The 22,747-nt window shown below is 56.0% G+C and overlaps 7 protein-coding genes and 1 non-coding gene across 8 annotated transcripts; 6 read left to right on the top strand and 2 right to left on the bottom strand.

Annotated features, from left to right (window-relative positions):
- Positions 1-2,388: 2,388 nt before the first annotated feature.
- Positions 2,389-4,050, top strand: CLUP02_04072 (uncharacterized protein; the record flags this gene model as incomplete). The annotated part of the gene is made up of 8 exons (XM_049283089.1): positions 2,389-2,520; positions 2,574-2,707; positions 2,780-2,806; positions 2,852-3,046; positions 3,130-3,396; positions 3,464-3,623; positions 3,695-3,753; positions 3,801-4,050. 8 exons carry the CDS (start codon positions 2,389-2,391, stop codon positions 4,048-4,050), a joined length of 1,224 nt encoding a protein of 407 aa, XP_049140232.1.
- Positions 4,051-4,772: 722 nt separating this feature from the next.
- Positions 4,773-8,896, top strand: CLUP02_04071 (uncharacterized protein; the record flags this gene model as incomplete). Its single annotated transcript, XM_049283088.1, has 24 exons — positions 4,773-4,803; positions 4,871-4,914; positions 4,974-5,060; positions 5,112-5,237; positions 5,303-5,465; positions 5,579-5,757; positions 5,815-5,853; positions 5,930-6,021; positions 6,074-6,157; positions 6,193-6,346; positions 6,418-6,542; positions 6,581-6,771; positions 6,838-6,876; positions 6,956-7,017; positions 7,104-7,179; positions 7,239-7,288; positions 7,362-7,690; positions 7,744-7,824; positions 7,853-7,957; positions 8,020-8,063; positions 8,107-8,274; positions 8,357-8,447; positions 8,503-8,583; positions 8,644-8,896. The coding sequence occupies 24 exons, from the start codon at positions 4,773-4,775 to the stop codon at positions 8,894-8,896; spliced, it is 2,694 nt and encodes an 897-aa protein (XP_049140231.1).
- A 43-nt stretch (positions 8,897-8,939) lies between these two features.
- Positions 8,940-11,423, top strand: CLUP02_04070 (uncharacterized protein; the record flags this gene model as incomplete). Its single annotated transcript, XM_049283087.1, has 13 exons — positions 8,940-9,149; positions 9,220-9,374; positions 9,433-9,639; positions 9,681-9,771; positions 9,837-9,981; positions 10,028-10,069; positions 10,152-10,173; positions 10,242-10,308; positions 10,395-10,424; positions 10,630-10,779; positions 10,865-10,924; positions 10,954-11,006; positions 11,108-11,423. 13 exons carry the CDS (start codon positions 8,940-8,942, stop codon positions 11,421-11,423), a joined length of 1,548 nt encoding a protein of 515 aa, XP_049140230.1.
- Positions 10,221-10,313, top strand: CLUP02_tRNA062. Its single transcript has one exon. It is a non-coding gene; the product is annotated as a tRNA-Trp (tRNA).
- Positions 11,424-11,543: 120 nt separating the features above from the next.
- Positions 11,544-13,460, top strand: CLUP02_04069 (uncharacterized protein; the record flags this gene model as incomplete). The annotated part of the gene is made up of 1 exon (XM_049283086.1): positions 11,544-13,460. The coding sequence occupies one exon, from the start codon at positions 11,544-11,546 to the stop codon at positions 13,458-13,460; it is 1,917 nt and encodes a 638-aa protein (XP_049140229.1).
- A 96-nt stretch (positions 13,461-13,556) lies between these two features.
- On the bottom strand, positions 13,557-17,335 carry CLUP02_04068 (major facilitator superfamily transporter; the record flags this gene model as incomplete). Its single annotated transcript, XM_049283085.1, has 8 exons — positions 13,557-14,799; positions 14,859-15,133; positions 15,199-15,345; positions 15,514-15,687; positions 15,749-16,241; positions 16,298-16,792; positions 16,869-16,968; positions 17,116-17,335. 8 exons carry the CDS (start codon positions 17,333-17,335, stop codon positions 13,557-13,559), a joined length of 3,147 nt encoding a protein of 1,048 aa, XP_049140228.1.
- A 48-nt stretch (positions 17,336-17,383) lies between these two features.
- On the top strand, positions 17,384-18,583 carry CLUP02_04067 (uncharacterized protein; the record flags this gene model as incomplete). The annotated part of the gene is made up of 2 exons (XM_049283084.1): positions 17,384-17,777; positions 17,856-18,583. The coding sequence occupies 2 exons, from the start codon at positions 17,384-17,386 to the stop codon at positions 18,581-18,583; spliced, it is 1,122 nt and encodes a 373-aa protein (XP_049140227.1).
- Positions 18,584-18,666: 83 nt separating this feature from the next.
- CLUP02_04066 (glycosyl hydrolase family 35) lies at positions 18,667-22,082 on the bottom strand (the record flags this gene model as incomplete). Its single annotated transcript, XM_049283083.1, has 10 exons — positions 18,667-20,445; positions 20,491-20,654; positions 20,705-20,819; positions 20,870-21,247; positions 21,295-21,447; positions 21,495-21,636; positions 21,691-21,722; positions 21,789-21,808; positions 21,865-21,893; positions 21,946-22,082. The coding sequence occupies 10 exons, from the start codon at positions 22,080-22,082 to the stop codon at positions 18,667-18,669; spliced, it is 2,949 nt and encodes a 982-aa protein (XP_049140226.1).
- Positions 22,083-22,747: the final 665 nt, after the last annotated feature.

Genomic DNA, 22,747 nt, shown 5'->3' with positions numbered 1-22,747 from the left:
TCTCCTATCCTCGGTTTTTTTCTCCTTTCGCAGGCGTCGGTGTGTATGTGTGTGAGTGTGTGGGATGGGATGATGCGTCGTCTTGTCTCGGTCGTAACAAGAATTAGTAGATTGGTGTCGGAGAAGCTACTAGCCTACCCTTAGGTAAGATGAGAGAGCAAAAAAAGCGTTGGCTTTCCCCCCTTTTGGTAGCGGTTGTTGGTCTGCGCCGTTTGATTCAGGGCCGCAATTGGAAAAGACGTCCAGTGGCTTCCGCTTCCTACCTATCCGAGGAGCAAGTCGACAAAGAAAGACGGTAGACGGGAGAGGTTTGGGTTTGTCTTGTCGGGAGCGCCCGCCAGCACGGTATACTGCGTCTGGCAAGGAGGGCGGAAAATGGGGAAGGGACCAAGTATATACCTTTGCAGTCACAGTCGAGAGGAAGAGAGTGTGTGCAAGACGTGACTGACGGGGAGGAAAAGGGACGTGGAAGGGGAAGAGAGAAAGCAGCAAGAGAGGCGTCTTGCTGGTGGGGACCTCTGCACGTTTTCCCTTTTCTTTGTTCGTCTAAACCTGGGCCTGGTCCCTGTACCTCTGTACCTGTACCTGCACCTGTACCTCTGGGTCTGGCAATCCCAATCCCAGAGAACAGCGCAAGACGGATGGAGGCCCCGGGCTTGCAGCTAGAGTCCACGCAGTACATAGAGACTGAGAGAGCATGCTGTGCACTGTAGCCACCATGTCATGTAGGTACGGTAACCTAGCGTGGGTGAACTGCAGATGGATGGATGGATGGATGGGGATTGCTCGTCCTGAGCTTCTACTGTGTACGTTCTTGGTGTGAGGTCGACGGCCTTTCTCAGGTACAAGGTCCGCGATGTACCTACGTACTCTGTAATAAGATCAGGGTAAACTACTTAAGGAGGCCGCGATGGTACATTGAGGGGCAGGGTTCCTGGGGCTAACAACGGCCTAGGTAAGGTAGGTAGCTTCGGCTGGTCCCCCCCCCCCTCCTCGCTATTTACTCTCTTTTCTGACTCCTATCTCAGGTTCGCAATGCGTAGCCGCAGGTCCTCCGTAGGCCCTGGGAAACGGATATTGGGGAGAAAGTGATTCGAAAGGTGTTGGCACATGACCCAATTGCCCCAACCCGCTCTTCTGGAATGGCAGAGTTCATGTTGTCTTTGTTTGCTCGGCGGAACAGAAGCGGGAGATGTGGTGGGGGAGTCATGCAGGCGCTGCGCAAAACATACAGGTACGTACGACAAAGTAAGGCAAGGTAGAGATCAGATGGCCAGCTCAGACCGTGTGAAGACGATGGTGGTTTTGCGGCTTTTGCATGTGCCGTGCAGCATGGACGCGCGGGCTTTTGGAGCGAGGTACGCCATACGCCCAGATGATGGCCTTGCGCATTGCGAACAGACTCTCAAGACTGAAGTCGCGGGGTCGACGCCATAACGTACCTGAGGTACGAAAGTAGCTACGGAGCAGCTGAAGCCTGAAGCTCAGGTTCGGATGGATGTCCACTTGCTGTTGGTAACTGCCAATGGACCCCGTCTCGTTGATTTCGTAAGAATACGGATACACTATGGAGTACAGACGGCCCAGATCCGTCGAGACGGTCGTGGTGGTTCCAGGGGGAGATGACCGATCCAATCCAATCTGCACAAGGCAGACAAATGGTGTCCGTCACGGAGAATTAAGAGAAAAAATAGGAGGCGCTGGTCAATCGTGGTGTCTGGTCAAGAACTAGTGATGCCACCAGGCTCAGAGCTGGATTAAGCGGCAGACGGCAAGTCTTATTTCTTAGCACTAAAATGGTCATATCTCTTCAATTTGGTGGCAATCAAACGCGCCAAAATGGATCAATTGGGGATATGCCGACTTTGGATCAATACGGATGGTAAACATTGATCGCCTTGATGAAGACGGAGACAACAGATGAGAAAATCTGGGCCCCCGCTCAAAGACTTGTATTTTTATTAGATTTTCATCTGGCTAACCTCGCCTCCCACGATACTCTTGCACCATCATCATTTTCGTCGTTGTTGGCCGCTCCCCGTGCCCGCCCTGTCAAGACTCAGTGCTGCGTTGCGCATTGCATAGTTGATTGACAGCCGAACCAAACTGGGCAGATCGACTTTCCCATACGAGCAATAGTCCACTTTGCATGGGCATGACGGTGATGCACTTTTCGCCTCCTTGGTTCCTTTTTTTCTTTCCTCTCGCCATCTTGCACGTCAGCCTCTTTCTGTTTTTTTCCTTTTCGGATGCAGCCTGTCAAGTTCATTTCTGGTTGTCGACCGTGTCAACCCTGTGCAGGGACAGAAGGAGACAGAGTTTGGCGAGAGATCCGTGCGTTATACTACCAGATCCCGGGTCGGATACGGAAATATACCCCGTCTTACCATGGGCCGTCCACATCACGCGCGGTATTGGCCTGGTACTTTCGTCATTTTCCAGCAGTACATGACCCTGCGCGGGTTGTCCGTCAAGCTAAGGTACCTTATGCAGCAGCCAGCAGCCAGCACCGCAGCATATGTACGCACCACCACGCAGTACAGAGGTGCCTGTGCTGTGCATTGCATCTCCAGTGGTTGCCCGTCACCAGTGACCATAACTCGAGTTACCTTGGTTCAACCCAAGGGTTACTTGACGGCGTGGCGTGCGTGGGTGAAAACCGCAAGGACTTGTTTATTGCCTTGCTTGTCAACGATTTGCCCCTCCAGTGCTAAGCCTACTTACTTTTTGCGAGGGGTCGCGCTGGGTGCCGGGTCATGTTTGTGGGTGAAGTTGGCAGCAATATCGGCACCCATAATTCATCACTGTGAGCAATTCATGGCGGATACCTCTTGTTTCCCGCGGTGGTCAGGTTCGACAACCCCGAATTGGTCTTCTTATTGGCACAGCGTCCATCGCCTCGCAGAATTTCCCTCTCTGCTGCCATCGTCTGCTCGAAACCTCTTGCCAATATCCCACACACCTTAGACCGGGCCGTCTTGACTCTCGACACTTGTTCCTGCTCCTACGGGTATTGCTGCTCCTGCCTCCTGTTCTTCCATGCTAGGTAGGTTTGTATCCGTACCTTGGAAAGTACTCGACAAGTTGAGATGATCCTGCCCCGCCAGGTAAGGTACCTTCCTCTGCAAGCCTTACTCTGCGTGTGATCATGTACCTGCGACTCAATCGCCTCCACCGGCCAGAGCTTTGGGCCACCGGATGGCAGGTTCGAATTTCCACGTCTGCCATTCTCAGCCAGTCGCACTGCTCTGGCAGGACCAGGGAACCCCCGAACCGGCCTCTTCCCATAACCTCTTCCCTGCCGACATGCCCCGCCGATGGACCCCCCGTTCGAGAGAAATGGGTATTCTTCTTCCCCCGGTCCAAAGTTCCTTCCTTCTTCCTTGAACCCAGCAAGTGGGTCCCTGCAGATGGAAGGAAACGGCCGTCTGGGTTCCCAACTTCCTTCCTCTCAGTCTCTCAGTTGCCTTTTTTTCGCTCTTCCTTTCTATACCCCGGCATGCAACAAATTCCACTCACCCATCACCATCCCAATCCATCCACCATTCGTCGTGGTGTCCTGGATTGGGGTTGATCAAAATGAAGCCGTCGATACTTGGAAATCTGGGACGCCGCTTCATAAAGTTCGGACACGCCAAAGCTCCTCCCTCCTCGTAGGGATCCCACCCCCTCTCCTTCTGTTGCACAAGACAAGGGATCCCACTACACTGCGACTTTATTCTTGTCAACGACGGCCATGACCAGCAGCCAAATGTCGACGAGTTTACCTCATTACGCCGATGACAAACACTGGTCATCAGAAAATCCAATCACCCATCGTCCACGAGACTATGGATACACTGCGCTGAACTGCTTGGGCTGACCGCTGCCAACTTGGTTCGCGGCTCACCTTCTGCCACCATTCGCTTCGAAACGAAAACGCACAACCGCCTCGGCTCACGAAGCATCGTCGTCAGCGGAAGCGCTATGCAAACCGCCGTCGTCATCGGGTTACCCAGTCCCTCCATTTCGATTGGGTCTTCCCGTCCCTCCTCTGGATGCCATCCCTGATGGTTCCTGTCCGCCCAAGCACACACTCCGCTTATTGGAGGCCCTTCTCCCGCGCCTCCCTTCTCTAGTGATGATGGGCTTGCGATGGCTATGCTAAACAACCATTTCTTTCAGTGAAGCACTAGGCCGCAGACCGCAGAAGAGGGTGTCGAGCTCGTTGATACGCAGAATTCGATGCACGCCGCATGTGCCTGCTTCGGCTTCCTCCTGTATCCGCACGGGTACGGATACACGCCGTAGAATCCAACAGGCAACCCCGAGGCAAGCATTCTCCGCCATGAGATAGCGACAGACGCTCATCTCGTTTCCCGTGTCGTTGGGACATTTGTTCTTCGTACTTTGGAAATACCGTCAAAATGGCACGATTGGCAGGGGGAACACCAGGGTCGACCGCCCGCTCTGTGCTATCAGCCACACGGCACGTGGCATGGAAGGGCCTAGGAGCCGAAGTATCCAAAGACAACCCCAATAGGACCCCTACGACCTACCCAGTCTGGTTCAAACCTTCTTCTGCCCGCTCACCCTAGGTCCAGGTATTCGTGCGTATATGGAGTACCTGAGTTGAACTCTGAAGTGAGCATTTCAATAGTAGATTGTTGTTGCTTGAAGTGGTCACTGCTTGACGGAGCAAACCCTGCCATTGAGAGTGAGACTAGGTATGTGGCCTGAGGTGGCATCAAAGGATCGCCCCCTACCAAAACGTCCCCATCTTGGTACCCGCGATGCTTATCGAAGTAGCTCACGGACGACTCAGTAATCGGAACGCAATTCTACTCTGCCGCAATATTGATCCATCACCCGTTTCTCACGACGTCTCAAGCGAGTTGCTACATCGTTGCCAATAATCGAGGGGCACAGCGACACGTACTCCAAGGCAAATAGCTTCCCAGCCGACGCGGGCGAGATCACTCATCCATACACAGGATGCCGGTTGGTTGATAGTCACACCAATGGGCGAGACGCAGCGGCTTTCCAACGAGGACCAGGCTGTTTCCAGAAGCCAGGCTGGCGTGCCTAGAGCAATTGAAGCTAAGGCGCCGTTGCTGCACGAGTGGCGCTAGGTCTGCAGCGCCTCTACTGCGTGCAGCCCAAGTCCCTATCTTGTTATCCTAGGGATCCACGATGCAGTTAGTATCAGGGAGCAAGATCGTTCCAATCGACTGGCTACACATACGGTTGGCGGAAGCGTTGGTGAAACGGGCAGCCGTTAGGCCAGACGGACTCTAACCAACCACTCTGCTGAAACCAACAGCCGACCAGCAGATGCATTCATTCGGTAATGTGCTCATCTGAAGACATTCGGGTCATTGCAGCGTTTTCTGCTTCGGCTACTGCGTCCTCATACTCATCCGCGAGCGTCCCGTCGGCATCTGTCAATACGGACCGAAAATGCTGCGTAACCGTCGGACAAGACGGTCTGCCGTAACATGACCGACGCACAATAAAGGGGACGCTTAATTAGCTCGTGGGGACGGATATGTGCATCAAATTCCCCGTCGACGAGGGGTCACCGCCCTGCCTTGCCCAGATTCTTGCTGTTGTAACCAGCCTGTGGGCCAATGTGGGGCCTCGCTGAGCCGACCCGAATCGCACGAAATACTCCTCGGCCGTCTATTTGATTACGCACGAAAGACAATACCTGCTGTTGTGCAATGGCAGCTTTGCTCAGCAGCTCAGGTCTCTGGCAGATACCAGCGCGCTCAGGAGGTATGTAGGTTCTGCTACAGCCTGCTCCATATAGCGGCACACAGATCATGGTGGAAGCACTCTTCATATCGAATTACCGGGGAGTCCCTCTTTGAAGTTACATCATTGGCAAAGCAGGGGGGGGGGGCGATTGTCCATCGCTGACTTTCCAACCGAAGCCTTTTGCTGGCAGAGTCTTCCTTGCATCGATAGGAGGATGATCCTGGTCCGGCTCATTGCACAAAACGGGGGCCAAATCGGAAATTGTCCAAAGACCAGAGAGGAGTAGCGACCGCCGCCGAATCTCCAAGCTAACAGCTCGCGACCACCATTCCAGAGTCCCGTCTCGCTGGCACGGCCCTGCCTTTGCAATTGATGAATCGCGAGAAGATACGGATCCAGCTAGCGACAACTTAGCTTGGTCAGGCGCAGCCACGCTCTATATTGCATCACGAGCTTTTGCATTACAGAGGCAAATGATGTCCAAAGATTGACGGCGTTGACGGCCTCGCTCCCGCTTGGCCAAAGCTCAACAAGATGCGCGGTGGCGGACGCCGTGATCGTTGGCCGGCGTCAAGTCGACCAGCACCCTGAGAAAGAAAATGGATACGTAACGATATCAAAGTTTTATTATGGTTCGCCGCCGGTCTTGCAGCGATACGGACATGCATCCCGATTTAGCCCACAGGACCGATCAGGAAGAAGGAAACTGCGCTCACAATGATCTCTCGACAAATGCGCTTTCTTCTTCTCTGCCACCGACTTGTCAACTGCATCGGTGGTGTGCTCATCCATCTCCTGGACAAGTTTCGATGCCCTGCCAGCTCAGCACATCACCATCGAGAACCAGATCAGGCCCCTGTCTTGCCGTGAAGCGACCGGGCGTGCCGCGAGACCCATTCGCCCGGATGCCCGACGTCCACTTTCAGGGCGCACAAACGGCTCGGCTGGTTTGTTCAAGCGTCCCGTCCAAGACTCCAGCCACGGTGCGTTTCGCTGGCGGGACGGTGCATTCGGGCCAGGGTGCAACCCCTGGTGTGTCTCACTCACGCAAAGGATTGAAGATATCCCCAGGTCTGGCGACGTGATTGCTCAGTCCAGTAACGATTGACGTGAGCTACGCGGCGAGTGCTCAGCCAGGTCCAATTTTTACCCCCCTGCGCCACGTGTGGCCTGGTTTAAAATGCCGTCTCTAGGCGTTTGGTGAAGGCATCGCTAGGAGGCCTACGGAGAATAGGCGATAGCCGCCCCAGGCCTGGCCCAGGTTTCGCCAAAAGGGCGGTGACAGCCGGGTATTGTAATCGTCGTTGAATGTTGCAGTTATTGAAGTGTGCGGTGACTGACTTTGCACCGTGTCAAACCTGCAGATCACAACCCAACTCAACCGAGCTGCAGTTCCGACCCTTTCGTTGAAGACCGGCCTCGCACGGGCCCTCTCGGTAGGTGCGTGTGGCTGCGACCATGCGGTCCCAATGCAGATTGTCGACTACATTCAACTTCAGTCTCGAATCTGCCGGCTCAAGTCATGACAGCTTTGGTTGGACTGCCGGCTGTAGCAAAGTGCCTAGGCTACCTTTCCCAGACTCTTGCAGAACTGACTTGCGCATCTATTTACCCGCCAACAGTCTAGCAAGACATCGGCAATGCAAACAGACGCCTCTGCGGTGAGAGGTACCCCGGGATATGTGGCGTGCAGGAGAGATGATGGAAAAACTGGAGCTTGGATTGCCATGTTTTGGGACGGAGCCAAGACTGATTCACGTCTCACCATTCCTGCGGCTCGTCTCCGCGCTGCAAGCCCCCCGAACATGCTTCGCGAACGCCAGTCAACTTCTAGAGCTTATCAGACATTCGGGTCGACATGGAAAGGGAATAAAGACATCTCATCGGAGACATCAGACGGTCCAGAACGCGCTAGCGTCGGGCTCGAAAAAAGCCAGCCCGATCCTGAGATGTGAATTACCAACATGCTTGCTACACATCATCGGGTCGTTCTCACAAGGACAGATTCTATGAAGGAGGTTTCAATAGCTGGCCAGGCGGACCAGGCATCCTCAACCGCGGTCTTGGAAATTCTGCTCAGCGTCAGTGCCATCCTCAAACACTCATGCCCAAGGTGGACAGGCCGGGGTTGGCTCGTATTGCCAGTTGCTGGCTTCACGACGTGTGACGACGTCGGCCGATGGCGTTCACAACGTTGCCTCAAACACGAGAAGCTCATGTGGCTAGTCGAATAGCTCACTGACCTGAACGGCGCAACGTGGTCTGTATGGTCGTTGGCAGACTGTCAAGCGACAAGCTATCCAACTACTGCCGCCTCGTCACCGGTCCGTCGTTGACGGGGCGTGCGTTGGTGATGTCGATCGCCAGCCTACTACGGACAGGTCCGGAGCATCTGCCGATATAGTTCTAGAAGAACGCCGACTACTGCTCTAGCGTTGTCTTGTCCGCAGCCACTTGTCCTCATCAACGGCTCGCGACCTCAATTAACATTTTGCCTAGTCTACACGTGGTTTCTCGTGCTTCCACTACCGTTGAGTCAGTCTTGCGTCTTCCGCTGCGGGTGTCGATCAAACGGGTACTTGAGCGCTCTTCATGCTGTGTTCTGTTCATTCACAAGTCGGATCCGAAAAGGCTCAACCCGCAGAATCTATCAGAGACCAGTGCAGAAATGGGATGAAGCGGGTCCCATGCAACCACAGCGTGCAATTGTCCGTGGAACAAGTCTTGTTGGCTGACTCGGCCATCCACACCACAATGGCCAAGCTTATCGGAAAAGCCGAGCGACCACAAGACGTATCCTGCTCGTCCGTTTGAGGAAGGCAGATGCAGTATATTGCCAACAAAGTAAGTTGGCAAACGGGGTGACGCGGTGGCTTCTCGAGACGGACAGCTTCGGATGAGAAGACGGCACACAGCGGGATTCCGGGAGCGATTCGGCGGCATTGTGTGGGATCGACCTCAAGCCGATCTCCGTCCAACCTGGAGGATCATCACACTCCGACTTGGGGGTGGTGAGAAGCGGCCTCGGGTCTGCAGAGACGGCTTCATCTTCTGCGACCTGCCTTGGTCGGATGATGGCGAGTGGGCGGCGAAACAAGTTGTCCATTCCAAATCGACGACTCGGCCAGGGCTCATGCAGTCCAGCGTTGGATCTTGATCGCGTCCCACACGATTGGAGTGTTTCACACTTATTTTCAAACATGTCCAAGACGGCCCATCCTGGTGTCGGGGAAACCACTCCTCAGACCAATCCCCCAGCGCAGATCCATCATCCGCGCCGAGGTTCTGCCTTAATACGCTTCCGTTGGCCCAGGGCCGTCTCATTCAAGGGCGGGGTACGCAAGTATGTACGCAAGTATGCTCGATGGTTAAGGCATCCCATATTGTTGCGCGCGTTTGGGAGATCCGCTGTGTCAGGCAGCTCAATGATGGCGCCTCTTGGATCAGACGACATGCTGATCAGGTAACCTTGTCGCACAGACGAGCGGGCTGCTTCTGGACGGCAGCGCAGCCCGCTATACGGGTTCTGTCAAAGTTGTCAAACTCAAAGCTCACAGACACGAGCAGGGCGCCACAAGCAGCGAATCCTCTTATCGCGGCGGCCAATTCATTCCCACATGGGACGGATACAGAAGGTGAAGAAGGAATTTTTGTTTCAAAAGTCTGTGCTCTCTCACTCACTCCCGTTCACAGTACAAGGCAACAGACCGATGTCACCGTACGTACCGGATGCATGCAAAAAGAGAAGAGAAAACGAGGGGCAGCAAGCGGCGTCGACCCTCGGAAGCGTTTGGATGGGTGTTATCAGAGGACCATTAAGACCCAGTCCTGTTGCAACAACCTCCCCCGCCTGCCGCAGAGAGTGTCTCCACTCACTGAACGCCGTGACCCGGCTTCGGCGTAGAGGTCTCTTTCTCTCTAACACTCTGGTGCGTGGTCAGGGTCCGCAAGGTCTGTCGCATTGGGGTTGCCATCGTAGACTCGCGGCTCCCCGGCTTTAGATCACCAGAAAACGCTGATCTACGGTTCTCGGTACGTTCTACTATCGCAGGATGGGCAAGAGGGCCAAAGTCCAGGACTCCAGACGTTTCCTATAGAGCCCCTCTGGGCGTCTGGGGATGGCAAGCGCGCTTGTCTCGCATGACGAGACACACGTTCAGCATGCGGTGTCCTTGATTTCTTGGTTCTCACGGGGCGAGGGAGGGTCGTCACGAGCCCACCTTGCTCCGCTCTGGAAGTCATGTTGGCGGTGGTGCGGTTCCTGCAGCATCATGACTCTCCTTCTCAGACTGGACTGTGTGGGAGGGCCCGGATTTGTGTGAGCGCCGAAGTGAGAACATGCGTCGGCCCATTCCGCAATGCTTAAAGTAAGGCGGTGTGGGCCAGTTATTCCTGTGCAGCCAATCATGCAGGCGGTCGGACAGAAGGCCGCGCGTGCAACAGGACTTGAGCCCTTACGCAATTGTGGCTTTCATCTAATAGGACCGCTGGCGCAACGGTAGCGCGTTCGACTCCAGATCGAGACTCATCGAGATGCTATCGAAAGGTTATCTGTTCAAATCAGGTGTGGTTCAATGCCTCACGCATTCTTTTTGTGATTCTTGTCATTTTTAGTGATGTTTGTTCCTTTTAAATTGCAATGCAGTGAGTTGTAGATGAATCTCACGGTGTTTGAGAGATACGGGGTGTGATAAAGAGAGATGAGGAAGGTGCAGGGGAAAGTGTAATCTTGTTCCTTCTTTTCCACGCAGACCCCCACCTTTGCCGTGAATGAGAAAGAGACTACTTGTCTGCCTATATCATTCATGAGCATGTGATGGGATCTAATTAGAATGATATTTACTTGAAGAGGTTTGTCAAGGACTAAGCTGCCGTGGACATGACGCCCAGACCCAACTCGCTTTTTTCTCGTCTTCTTCCTGCATAGATATCAGCTGTCCTCAATGGACTCCAGAATCGTGTCACCAACACGAAACGGGCAGAGTGCCTGACCTCAAGCAAGAACTCTTGCTAGACGTAAATGAACAGTTTGATACTTCTGTATGAGCCTCTATGGTATATTCCATTATAGGGTACCTGTTGGCGGCCATATGTCCTTCACACGCCATGACCTTCCCTTAAGCAGGACGTCGCAGTATCTGCATTAAGATTGGCGAGCCTCAACAATGGTCAAGGACAAAGACAGGTACCGTATAGGAGTAATCTACTCTCAAGATGGAAGCCCCTGGCATCTTCAAGGTCTTCTTATGGACCTTCTCTCAGATTCGGTGAAGAATACTTACCTGCTTTCCCGCCCTTGGTGGTCGACTTGGTCTAGATGAGAGAGGCTTAGGTGAGGGAGGGCGAGATTCCAAAGCCGATGGCACAGTTTCCAGCTTTCAATTTCTAGGGGACATGTGTGTGATGAATTGTTTGCCATGAAAAATGTAGTCGACTTTCTTGGAAGGAAGGAAGCTGAGAGTCGCTCCTTCCTTTTTGTGAGCCACCATAGACCTGCCCTCCTACTTTTGCACCTTTCACCTTTCACCTTTCACCTTTTTTCCAAATTTTCACCTCCCAGGAAGACATTTACACAAAGCAACAACTTCTTCCTCTCACTCCAATCGTCAATCCCACTCCTCTGCCCTGATTTGATCACATCGACGCCCCCAATGCAATTGCCTCCGTCTCCTTGGCGACTGTAACTGCGGACACCACTTGGAAGGCTGCTACTTCTAGGCCAGGTAAGTCGGTCCTTCTCTACATACCTATGGCGGCTTTCTATTTCTGAGAGGATCGCTAAGTCTTTTTTTCAGATCGCAACGATGTCCTCCGACAGCGAGCACCCCGACGATGCTGGCTATGGTGACGAGACGAAGTCGAGCGTCTCTTGTGCCGCATGCAAGAAACCGGGCCACAAGTTGGCAGATTGTTTTTGCTTGAGCAACAGAGTGCTCATACATGGTTCTGTCAAAGGTTGCCCAATGTGCAACACTGTCAAACATTGCTACGATGACTGCAAGCTACTGCCTGCGGGTGGTGACGAGCTGCTACAACACCATATGGAATGGCTCGTTCGGCGGCGCCGCAATATGCCTCTAATACACACGACAATAGACATCTGGATACTTGTTTTGGGGTTTCCAGATGATGGATACGGATATCCGTGGTCCCATTCATTCACCATAAGTCTGAACAAGAAACAACATTTGTTGCCAGGCTCACGCGATTTCCGTGAACTCGCCGAAATTGGTAGATATTATGACAAGGCAACGGAATCCCTTGCCGAAATTACGCGCCGCATCAATTTTACTGTTCCTAAATGGCCTAATGAAGGATATGACGCAACAAACCTGGTGGGCCGGGCATATACACCTGCGTCCGACATACGTGAGAACGATCAGAAGCACAATGCCGAGTACACCTTGGCATTCGAAACGATTATGAGGCAGAGGGACGAAGGAAACTACAACTATGGTCAGACGATAAGGAGGCTGAGAGTGCTCAGGGTCAGAGCTACATATCCAGCGGCCTTTGCGAAGGAAAGTAGCGCATGGGCTAGAGTATTCAGCAACTTCCTTCTCCACGACAAACCTGGCGGTGTGGATGATGTTACTTTTCTCAGGGAACTCAGAGATCAGGCAGCGAGTCGGACAGCAGGTCACTCCCAGTCTCCGCCGCCGCAAGAACAGGCACTCAAGGATGCACCGCAGAAGAGAGAGTCACCGCCCAGTACGCCTACGACACCGAAGCGACAGCCAAAACCCAAGCGAGATTCACCATCAGACGGCGATATACGTCTTCTTACTTCTACGGAGTCTCGCGCTGAGGAGATGGTGACAATTCCTGCACTGCAGCCTACTCAGGGATCACAGACGAAGCGAGCGTCACCAAAACACAAGCGTCCGGCAGCCACCCCAGAGCCTCGAACCAATGAAAGATTTCCGACATCTTCATCAACACCTCTCAGAGTTCGCCAGCGAATTTGGGCGACGCTGTGCCCAGACAGGCAGTGCGTCGGTGGATACCCCTTTGAAGTTCCCATACCTCCGATTGCTCAACTCAAGGCTCACGTGATAGACGATCTGGGGGAGGACAACAACTCGAATGAAGATCCGGACAAGCGACTTCCTCTGGCAAACTACATCCACCCACATGTCACCATCAGCCTCGCCCAGCGAGAGCGACCCGACGGCGAGCCTGTTCATACGCTGGTACTTGGCCTGACTAAGGCGACGTCCATGCTGCGCTTCTCCCGGCTTGGACTGCTCCAGGCCTACGACATGGCCGTCTGCTGGGCGTCCAAGGTCGATAGAGACGGCGTTAGCTTCTCTCTTCGAAGCGCTTTTGACGGCTGCAACGCGGTGACGGAGGGTTTTGCGGGGGACAAAATGCGCATCGAGGAGATGGCTGAGCTGGAGAAGCAGATTGAGAGACTGGCGCCCCGGCGTTCGCAATTTGACATGGTGGTGGAGCGCATCAAGGACTGGATGGAGAGGAGCGGACACAAGACTCAGTATACGTCCCGAGAGGCTTGGAGCGATACTCTTCGCAAGTGGTGGGAAGATGAACATGATGATGTGGGCGGGCTGAATCGAGAGGAACTGAAGGATGCTTGTCTACAGGCCATAGAGGCCAAGATGAAGGAATGGAAGAAGGAGAAGAAGCGAGCCATCGAGGAGCCCGATTCTGACCTGGAGATTATTGAGTCCCCTCCCAAGAAGAAGGCTCGGTCGCGTTGATGTATATGCACAATATCATGGTGCGTAGTTACAGATCAATACCAAGTACCGTTCACCAGATCCCTTGTCCCATAAGTCATATCAGTGTACACTCTCCTAGACCCCTTGCTTGGCCTCCTGAATCGGATCCCCGATGTCTTCCACCGCATCCTTCTGCTTCCTCCGATCCCTCCTGACCAAAAACCAAATCGCACCAGTAATGAAGAACTGCACCACCATCGTCGCCACAACACTCCTAAACCCACGCCGAAAGTGCGGCGCCTCAACAGCAGGAAACTGCAGCAGCTGCGCCCAGGCAACAATGGCCTGCCCAATGGCATTCATCGACGCCGTCACGATAGCGCGCTCCTCGGCATCCCCGGCCATGGTAATTGTAGCCCACGCCATCGTCAGCGAGGGGATCGCGCCCTCGAACCCGTTGAGCATGAACGCCGCCAGACGACCGCGCTCGCCGACGTCCCACGCCACGAGTAGGATGACGCCAACCAGCGATGGTACGGTGGCAGCGACAGATAACCCAGCGAACCAGCCCGTGCGATCGGCCACGGCGCCCGCGGCAAAGGCCGAGACGACGGAGATGGCGGTCGCGACGGTGGGCAGGGTGTTGATCCGCGTCACGGAGTATGTCGCGGGGAAGGCCTTGAGGTAGAGGGAAAACGGGGACCCGCTGGGCTGCAGGTTCTCGTTCATGATGGTCCACTGCGCGACGAAGAGGTACCAATGCCAGCGGCGGAACACGCGCGCGAAAATGTCCCGCGAGACCTTGAGCCGCGGCGGCGCCGTCAGGCCCCGGAGGCGGTCGCACGCGAGGGCGTAGAGGCGCGGCGGGAGCAGCCTCGGCCTCGACCGCGCGGGGACGTCCGGGAAGACGAAGAAGCCGACGAGGGCGATGGGGACGGTGATGACGGCGTCGACGACGAAGAGCCAGCGCCAGCCGGCGAGGCCGCGGGCGCCGTGGAGGTTGGTGTAGGCGGCGGCCTGGAGGTAGCCTGCGAACATTGTGCCGAGGGGCGCGGCGACGTAGAAGAGGGCGACGCGGCGGCCGATCTCGGCTGGCTTGTACCAGGACCCGATGACGTAGATGATGCCTGTGAAGGAGGAGGACTCGAAGAGGCCGGTGAAGAAGCGCATGGCGTAGACTGTCTGCACGTTGCGCGCCCAGGCGAGGCCGAGGGTGGAGAGGCCCCAGCCGATCTCGAGGACGGGGAGGACGATGTTGATGGGGTGGCGGGTCAGGTAGTAGCAGGCGGGGATCATGGAGGTGCAGTACGAGGACCAGAAGACGATGGTCATGTAGTTGAGTTCGTTTCCTTGGAGGTTGAGGTCCTCCTTCATGCCGCTGTGAACTTGTTAGTCTGGGGGATCGAGAGGGGGCGCGATGCGGAGTGAAGAGCTTACCTGACGTAGGCATTAGTCAGGGAGGACTGGTCGAGGTACTTTGTGAAGAAGCAGAGACAGCCAAAGACGAGGATCAGCAGGTCCAGACGGAGGACGAGTCTTTTCTCTTCGCTGGGCGTGTCTTTGGAGTACCAACGGATCGCCGTCATGAAGCGAATCCACGGGCTGTCGCGGGATGTATCCTGGCTTTCATCGTGAGTGTCGGCTGGGTCCGTGGCGGCCACGGGAGGTGACTTTTCCTCGAGTGAAGCCATCGCCATTGTTTTGAGCACAGACTAGGGAGGGCAGTTCATCAGATCCGAGCCCATCACAAAAAAGAAAATCGCTTCTTATGGCCGACGGCCTGAGCCTGCTGCGAGGTCGCAGAGTCGTCGGCACTCGCAGTATGGCCGGTCGCATCAATCCCGGCAATAAACGACTTGTCTGCCCGTTTCGGCCAACATCCGCGCCGTTGGTTGGGTTGCGACAATGGCGCAATGGTAGCCCACTATGGCACATGGTCCAATCCCAGGTATCCTCCTCCTCTGCAATGCTACCGTCTCTGCAGCTTTCCTAATGGCCATGCTCCGGAAAGTATGGTGGAGTTATGATAAGATCCTTTACAAAGAACCCTGATAATCGATGTGACTAGGCTAAGCTTTTATGGCGTGTGGACCGATGGCCAAAGTGGAGACACCGGTGCTGTGAGCGCCGTTATTCGGAGCCGGATCCCGAGACCTAGAGCCGATTGATCAACTTCACTTGGACAGACATGCAGCAATAGACTCCGCTTGATGAACCGCAAACCCAAAAACTTTTGTATATCATCCGTTGCCCCCGGGGCATATCCCTAGACATCCATCAATTAAGCAGCACCTTTCCACACCCCCCCTCGCTACAGCATCCTATACCAAAAACCCCCTGCGCGCCTTCGCCGGCGCCCTACCGCGGGCCAGCAACGCCTTCTTGGCATTGACAGAATACTTCTGCGCCTTGGGCGCCAGCCTCTCGTCCTCCTTCTTGACGGTCCGGAACACGGTCGTGCCGACGACCTCGTCCCTGGGCGCGCGGGCCTCGCGCAGGAGTTGGGCCTCCGCCGTCTCGATCTTCCGTGCCTTGCGGGGCTTGCGATCCCCCGCCCCGTCCTCAGTCTCGCCGTCGTCCTCCGAGTCGGACTCGAGGAACTCGGCCGGGAGCTCCGAAGGGAGATCCAGCCTCTTCCGGCGTCCTGTGGTGGTGGAGTCCCGCGCCGGAGTCTCCGTCTTTTCCTCGCTCTCCTCCTCCTCCTCCTCGTTACTCGACTGCTTCGCCGGTGCCACGTCCTCTTGAGCCTTGCGCGCCGCGGCCTGTTCCTGGAGCCTGGCGTTGCGCTCTTGGCGCTTGCGCTTCTGGTTGGCTTGTTGTCTGCACTTTGGGTTAGAATCACTGAAAGGCAAATCACGCAAGATGGCAAAACGCACTCTGCAATGGCCTTGTTGGCAGCCTGCGCAGACTTCTTGGCCTGCACGGCAGCCTTGGACGTAGAAACTGCCTCAGGCGCCGCATCCGAGTCGGAATCGTCGTCGTCGCCTCCCTCGGCAACGAGCGCCGTCTTGGACTCCGCCGCAAGCTGTTCCGCAGCCTCGTGCGCTTCATCGCCAATCGACTCGGGCGAGGCATCAGAATCCCCAATCTCATCAGCGTCCGTCCTGGGAGCCGGCTGCTCGGCGCCTGTGATGATCTGCTTCTCCTTGACGTCCTGCGCGCCCGCAGCCGCGCCGGCTTCCGATTTCAGCTCCACGACAAAGGAGGCCCTCTTTTTTGATGATGACGATCGGCTGGTCTCATCCTTCTTGCTGGCGGCCGTCTTGCCCTCCTTTGCCCGCACCGGGAGCTTCTGCTTCTTGGTGGTCGCAGCTGCGGCGGGCGCCTCGGCGGCTGTGCGCTTCCCGTTTCGTGTGGTGACCATTGTGAATCTGAACCCTTGAATCTGTCGAGGGTGGGTTGCTCGTTGTGAGCGGCCGGCCGTGAATCCGCTGTTGAATATAGCACTTGATGAGTCGCTTGTTACACAGACGATTTCGTTCGCAGCCAATGTGGTTCAAGACCTCCTTTAAGAATGCAAATAGTTGTAGGTAAGTCGGGATGAGAACTGTTGTCAGTGAGGTGGTGAGTGAAAACAGAAATGTCGATGAAATGTCGTCGCGAAAAGGTGTAGTCGCAACTTTTTTTTTTCGAGGTGGAGACTGCCGTCAAGCAGATGGGATTCGATTGGTTGGTCGCCTTAGACCCACTTCACTGGCGCGGACCTCACTCGAGCTTCCCCGGAGCTTCACTCCCACCTTCTCACTCATCATCGCCAGCTTTAATTCACGACGTCGCAAAGTGTCTTCAAAAAGAGACTGGCGGCGACTGTTCAGCTCGTAAAATACATTAAAGTTGTACTGATAGACTTCAAAACGCGCATTGGGTCGCACCTCGACAACCGATAAATCACCGGCAATCGCGCCACATCTCATCTCATCTCATACTCACCACCCCAACACCATCGCCAACCATCGCCAACCATGTTCCGCCTCGCGACTGCTCCTACCCGCACCAGCGGCGTCAGAAGGCATCTCCTAGCCTGCGTCTCCACGCCGCCGTCATTACCATGGGCCCCTGCAGCACCGTCACCACCACCACCGACAACGATGCCGACAACGACAACGAGGACGCTAAAGACAAAGAGCAAACTCCGGCCTCTTCCGGGCCTTAAAAAATCGAGCGCCAGAGAGGAGAAGCCAAAGCCTCGAGACGTCGTCTTTGAGCCTCGGTCCCTCACCGAGTTCAAGATTCTGCTCCGCGAGCTCGCCTACATGAGCGTCACGGCAGAACGGGCTCACGACGTCTACATGAAGTACATGAAAGCCCTCGCCCGGCCTGATAAACCACAAGACTGGCAAAAGGCTTTCGTCAAAGGTTAGCACACCCCCCCCCCCCCCCTTTCCCCCTTTCCTTGCTGACCACTTCACGCACCAATGCTAACGAATTCCGCAGAAAACAACATCACGGCGGGCGAACTCCACGAGACCGCCGGCCTCCTCTACTTCACAAACACCAGCTCCGAGTCCGAACTCATCCTGCAGTTCAACATGATGGAGACGGCCGCCGGCCTCGGCTACGACCCGGCCGCCCTGACCCTCGGCCGCCACCTCTACAGGGCCGAGGGCAAGAAAAACTACTACGACTGGGACAACCCGCGCTGGCACCACACCCGCACGCGGTGCCTGGCCCTCATCGCGGAGGGCCGCGACGCTAACGCCATGGTCGTCGCCGGCCTCCGCCACCTCCACCGCGAGACGGAGCGCGACGACTACCTCGCCCTCGAGGCCTTCACGCAGGCCCTCGCGCTCGGCAAGGACGCCGCCTACTTTGACTGGATGTGCTCCGCGCTCGAGGGCCAGGGCGACGCGTACCTGCGGCTCGGCGAGAAGGACAAAGCCAAGGACACCTTTTTCCACCTGGGAAGGCTGGGCTACGCGCGGGGGTGGTCGCGCCTGGCTGACTTGTACCCGGACGACAAGGGGGCAGGGGGATGGCTGTTCAAGGCGGCCGGGGCGGGCATCCCCGGTTCGTACCAGAAACTGGTGGACCATTGCGAGAAATGGCGCAAGTTTTGCGCCCCGGACGAGAAGTGGGCAGCCTACTGGGAGCGACACGCTTCGGAGTGGACGCGGATTCTAAAGGCTTCTATCGCCAAAAAGAAGTTGAATAAATCCAAATAGGTAGTTCACGGGATGACGTGTATCAAAATATGTACAACTAAGAATCTAGTCACGCCGGCCGACGTTGCCCGTGATGCATTAAACTAAGCATACTCCTGCCTGTCCTTCCACCCGGGCTGGAGGTAGCTCCAGTCACGGTTGAACTTGAAATCCGTCTGGTACTGCCCGTACCGCACCAGCTTCAGCCCGTCCAACTTGGCACCCGCGTCGGTCTGCGCCCACAGGCTGACGGCCAGGGTGTTGCGGCCGCGGTTGTTGAGCACGCCCGGTGGCACAGGGAACCGTGTCTGCGGACCAATGTGCGGGACGTACTTGCCATACTGGTACCCGTTGATCCAGAACATGACGCGTGCCGTCGTTCCCGCGGGCGCGGAGAACTCGATGCCCAGCGGCGCATCCAGGTCCGAGTCGATGTTGAGCGTGAAATCCGTGACGTAGAAGCGGATGCCCGCGCCGGAGAGACCGACGAGCGGGGACTCGGGCTTCCAAGAGGAGCCGGTGGGCACAAAGCCGGGCAGGTGCCAGCCCAGGCGCTCCGGGTAGAGGCCACCCTCGTTCATGGGTCCGCGGACGGGATCGATGTTGGCCTCGCCGCCGGCCGCGCCCGCCAGCTTCCACAGTTTAAAGCCCGTATTGGTGCGTGTGCTGCCGGGTTGCAACTGGGCGCCGAGGATGCCGCGTGGGTTATTGATACCCTGGGCCGTCGAGGCCTGGTCGTGGCCATGGTAGTCGACCACAACCGTGACCACGTTGTTTTTCTCAACCAACGCGGACCGAGGGAACGTGAGAGTCTTGTTGGTTGTCGTTGCCGAAGCGGACCCAACGTCGCCGCCGAGGAACTGTCCATTCACCCAAGCCGACCATCCGAACGCCAAACCGCCGGAGGCCGTGATATTGACCGAGCTGGCGTTGGCGCCGTCAAAGTAACCGCGGTAGATCTTGGCACCCGAGTAGAAGCCATAATCGGAGCTATAGAGCACCGGTAGAGTGACTGGAGCATACGGGCTAGGCGTCGTCGTCTTGTTGCAGACGGTCCATCGGGAATCGTCGTAGTCGGACGCCGCTTCGGGAAGGGCTTCGGCCGCGCGCCAGTTCGACAGCTCGGGGAGGGTCACAGCACGGTCCTCGGCGCCGGGAATCTGAGCAGTGAAGGAACCGTAAGCAGTTTTTGTGGCGGCCAGGCGCAGGCCATTCCAGTCAATGGTTTCGATGGGCTTGTCGCCGACGTAGGCCTCAATCGTTGTAGCCTTGTCGCTGTCACCAGAGACGTGGAGGACGCCGTGAGAGATGCGGGCGCTTCTGACGAGGTAAGGGCCCTGAATAAAGAGCTGCTCGTCAGGCTTCACAGTAGGATTTGACGTTGTCGGGGGCGCCCAGAAACGCCACGCCGACTTTTGCTCAAGCAGGTAGACGAGAGCGCCGTTGGAGAATTTGACCACCGTGGAACCGGCGACCTGCTTCCACGTAAAAGCTGAATGGTTACCGTTTGTCGTCTCCTGCAAGTCCGTATCGCCAAACACCTCAAATGTAAGGTCGCCTGCGTCCTTGAAGGCGAACTCTCCCGTCTGACCCTCTTGGAGGTAGAAAACGAGTACCTCAGTGTCGAAGAGGCCATAGGTGGCAATGTCCGCCGAGGCGTACAGCAGAGTGTGCTTGCCAAAGACGTAATCCGTGACAAGGATCTTGCTCTGGCGACCGTTGAGCACGACGTTCGGGACGGTAACGGGTCCGGCTGTCGTGTTGAGGGTGACATCGAACTGGATGGGGGTCATGGACTTGGTGCTGGCTTGCTGCACGACGGTAAAGCCAGCCTGGGTATCGGGATTACGGAGAACCCAGCTAAAGGCCGAAGGTGAAGAGAGCTATGGGCGTTAGCAGGGGTATTATGGAGAGTCCGCGCGACTTACACCGTAGCCAGTTCCGTTCCCAATCATCTCAACCTTGAGCAGATCCGACGAGACTCGGGTGAAGAGTCCGATGAGCTTTGTCTGGAAGAGCTTGGTCCACTGCTCACGAGTCTCGCGGAGAGGGGCGCTGTAGTCGTAACTCGTGTAGACCTGAGGTGCCGCGGCTGCTCTTGTCAGTGTCTGCAGTGCTGGTCCTGATTCGTGTAGGACTCACAGTGTCCCCAGTTCGTTCCGCCGTAGCTCATGTAGATGCTCAGCAGGGTCACGCGCTGGCCGATGTTGTTCTTGTAGTAAACATCCGCAAAGGCTGGGTCGTGCTCCGAGGCACACTATTCTGCATGTCAGCACGCAGTCTTTCAATATTTCAGAGCACACGCACCTGATCATAGAAAGTCGCGCTTCCCCAATTGGAAAACCAACCGCCCTCAAACTCGGCAAGGTAGCTCGGCTGCGTGAAGGAGTAGTTGGAGAACCACTGAAAGTAGGTCCGGACGACGTTGAAGCCAACCGTCGGGTCGGTGCAGGAAAGGGCGCCTGGGTAGCTGTCGAGGCCGTAGACGTTGACGGCGCCGCCGACGTTGTTGTAGTCTGTGGACCACGACCGGGAACGCATACCCTTTTCGTTGTGCGTCAGCGGGACTACGATGCCGGCGTCGTGGAATGCCTTCTTCAGCTGTTCCATGTAGATGACCGAGGTGTGGTCGGGGGAGTAGACGCTCTCCTGGTACTCGTTCTCGACTTGGTTCAGGATAACGGGCTGGGCTTGTCAGCGGACTGCAGATGAACGGGGACGAAGGCACCTACGCCGCCATTGGTGATTTGGTTCGCGGCGATAATCTTGCCCACTTGCGTGATGAAGGGGAGCCACCCGGCCTGGTACCGCTCGTCAGAGGTTCTGATCTTTCCGAAGCGACCGTCAGAGCCCCAGAGAGCGAGGCCGCCGCCATTGGTTTCGGCCTGGACGTGTCAGCCTCTTGACATGGTCGAATATACTAGGTTCTCACATTGCAGTAGGGGCCGGCTCTGGCAATGACATAGAGCCCAGCCTCTTTGCAGTAGTCGAATAGTCGCTGAATGTTCTTGCCCGCCGTTTCAAAGTCGTAGACGCCCTCGGCAGCCGAGTGGTACGACCAGAAGAAGTAGATGCTGAGAGGCACGGTGAGCGTTCTGAGATGTTGCTGACGTGCGGCCGGTACTCACCTCACGGTGTTGAAGCCATTGGCCTTGAATTTCTGCAGAATATCCTTTTTGTCGAAGGTTTAGTATGTAAAGGGAGGTACTCGACAGGCTGAACTCACGGGCCACAATCCGGGAACGGCTGTGTGGGAGAAAAGAGTTAGTTACGAATCGAGACCTGAGGTTGGAGCTTCTTACGCGTTCTCTGGTAGTGGAATTCGGCAGAGCTGTCACCAGTCAACACCTAGCCCCAGACGCGATTAAAGGGACGACACGAACAGGATGTACGTCCGGGTATCGTTGATGACGAGACTGTACTTGTCCCACGACACCACGTCAGTGAGGCCGTTGTCAGTCGCCCAAGCCCCGGATGCAAACAGCCAGATCAAGGCCGTCAAAGCCCGGTGAAAACGCATGACAGCACAACCTTGGCGGGTTCCAGATTCGTAAATGTGCGGATCGAGCGAGAATGGCGTTGCATTCTAGATCTGCTCTGCTGCGAACCACGCGGGAACGAACCGACTGATAAACGATCGTGAGCCCACCACTGTCAATCACAGGTCGCCGGCCATCAATCCCAGTCGCGGAAATGAGGACCGAGTGCGACATCACGAAGAGCTGCATGGCTCTCACCCCAACAGGCGCAGACCACCAGCTCTTCATTCTAGTTTCCAGCAATCAGATGCTCGAGGTCTGGCCGTCATTACTTCATTGCGGGGTATCCCGGTCACCGTTCCTGTATAGACTGCGTGCCTCGCGTGAGAGTAACGCAGGAACCGTAGTGGCCTCGCCCGTATTATCGCGCAATTCTTCCGCTGGTCCTTGCAAGTGTAATCAAACTGCAAGCCGCACGCGTCCGGCGCAAGGGAAGATGCCATGTTGAGCTGCCTGTTTGGACCATGGCTCACAAAGAGAAAGAAAAAAAGATGAGAGCTCGGCGTTGCTTTGGCCGAAATATTTGGTCGATTGCGGGGTCGCCCATTGATCAGCTGGAGATCAGAGGGGCGACCCGAGCTTTCCCCCAGATGCCAATGGAAGCGTGCCTGTCAGAATGTGGGAAAGCACGCAGACAAGCTTTTTG

This window comes from Colletotrichum lupini, chromosome 2 (assembly GCF_023278565.1).
Source record: "Colletotrichum lupini chromosome 2, complete sequence".
In the NCBI taxonomy this organism is placed as follows: Eukaryota; Fungi; Ascomycota; class Sordariomycetes; order Glomerellales; family Glomerellaceae; genus Colletotrichum; species Colletotrichum lupini.
Note: the sequence above shows the minus strand (reverse complement) of the source record. Positions and strands in the feature narration are given on the sequence as shown.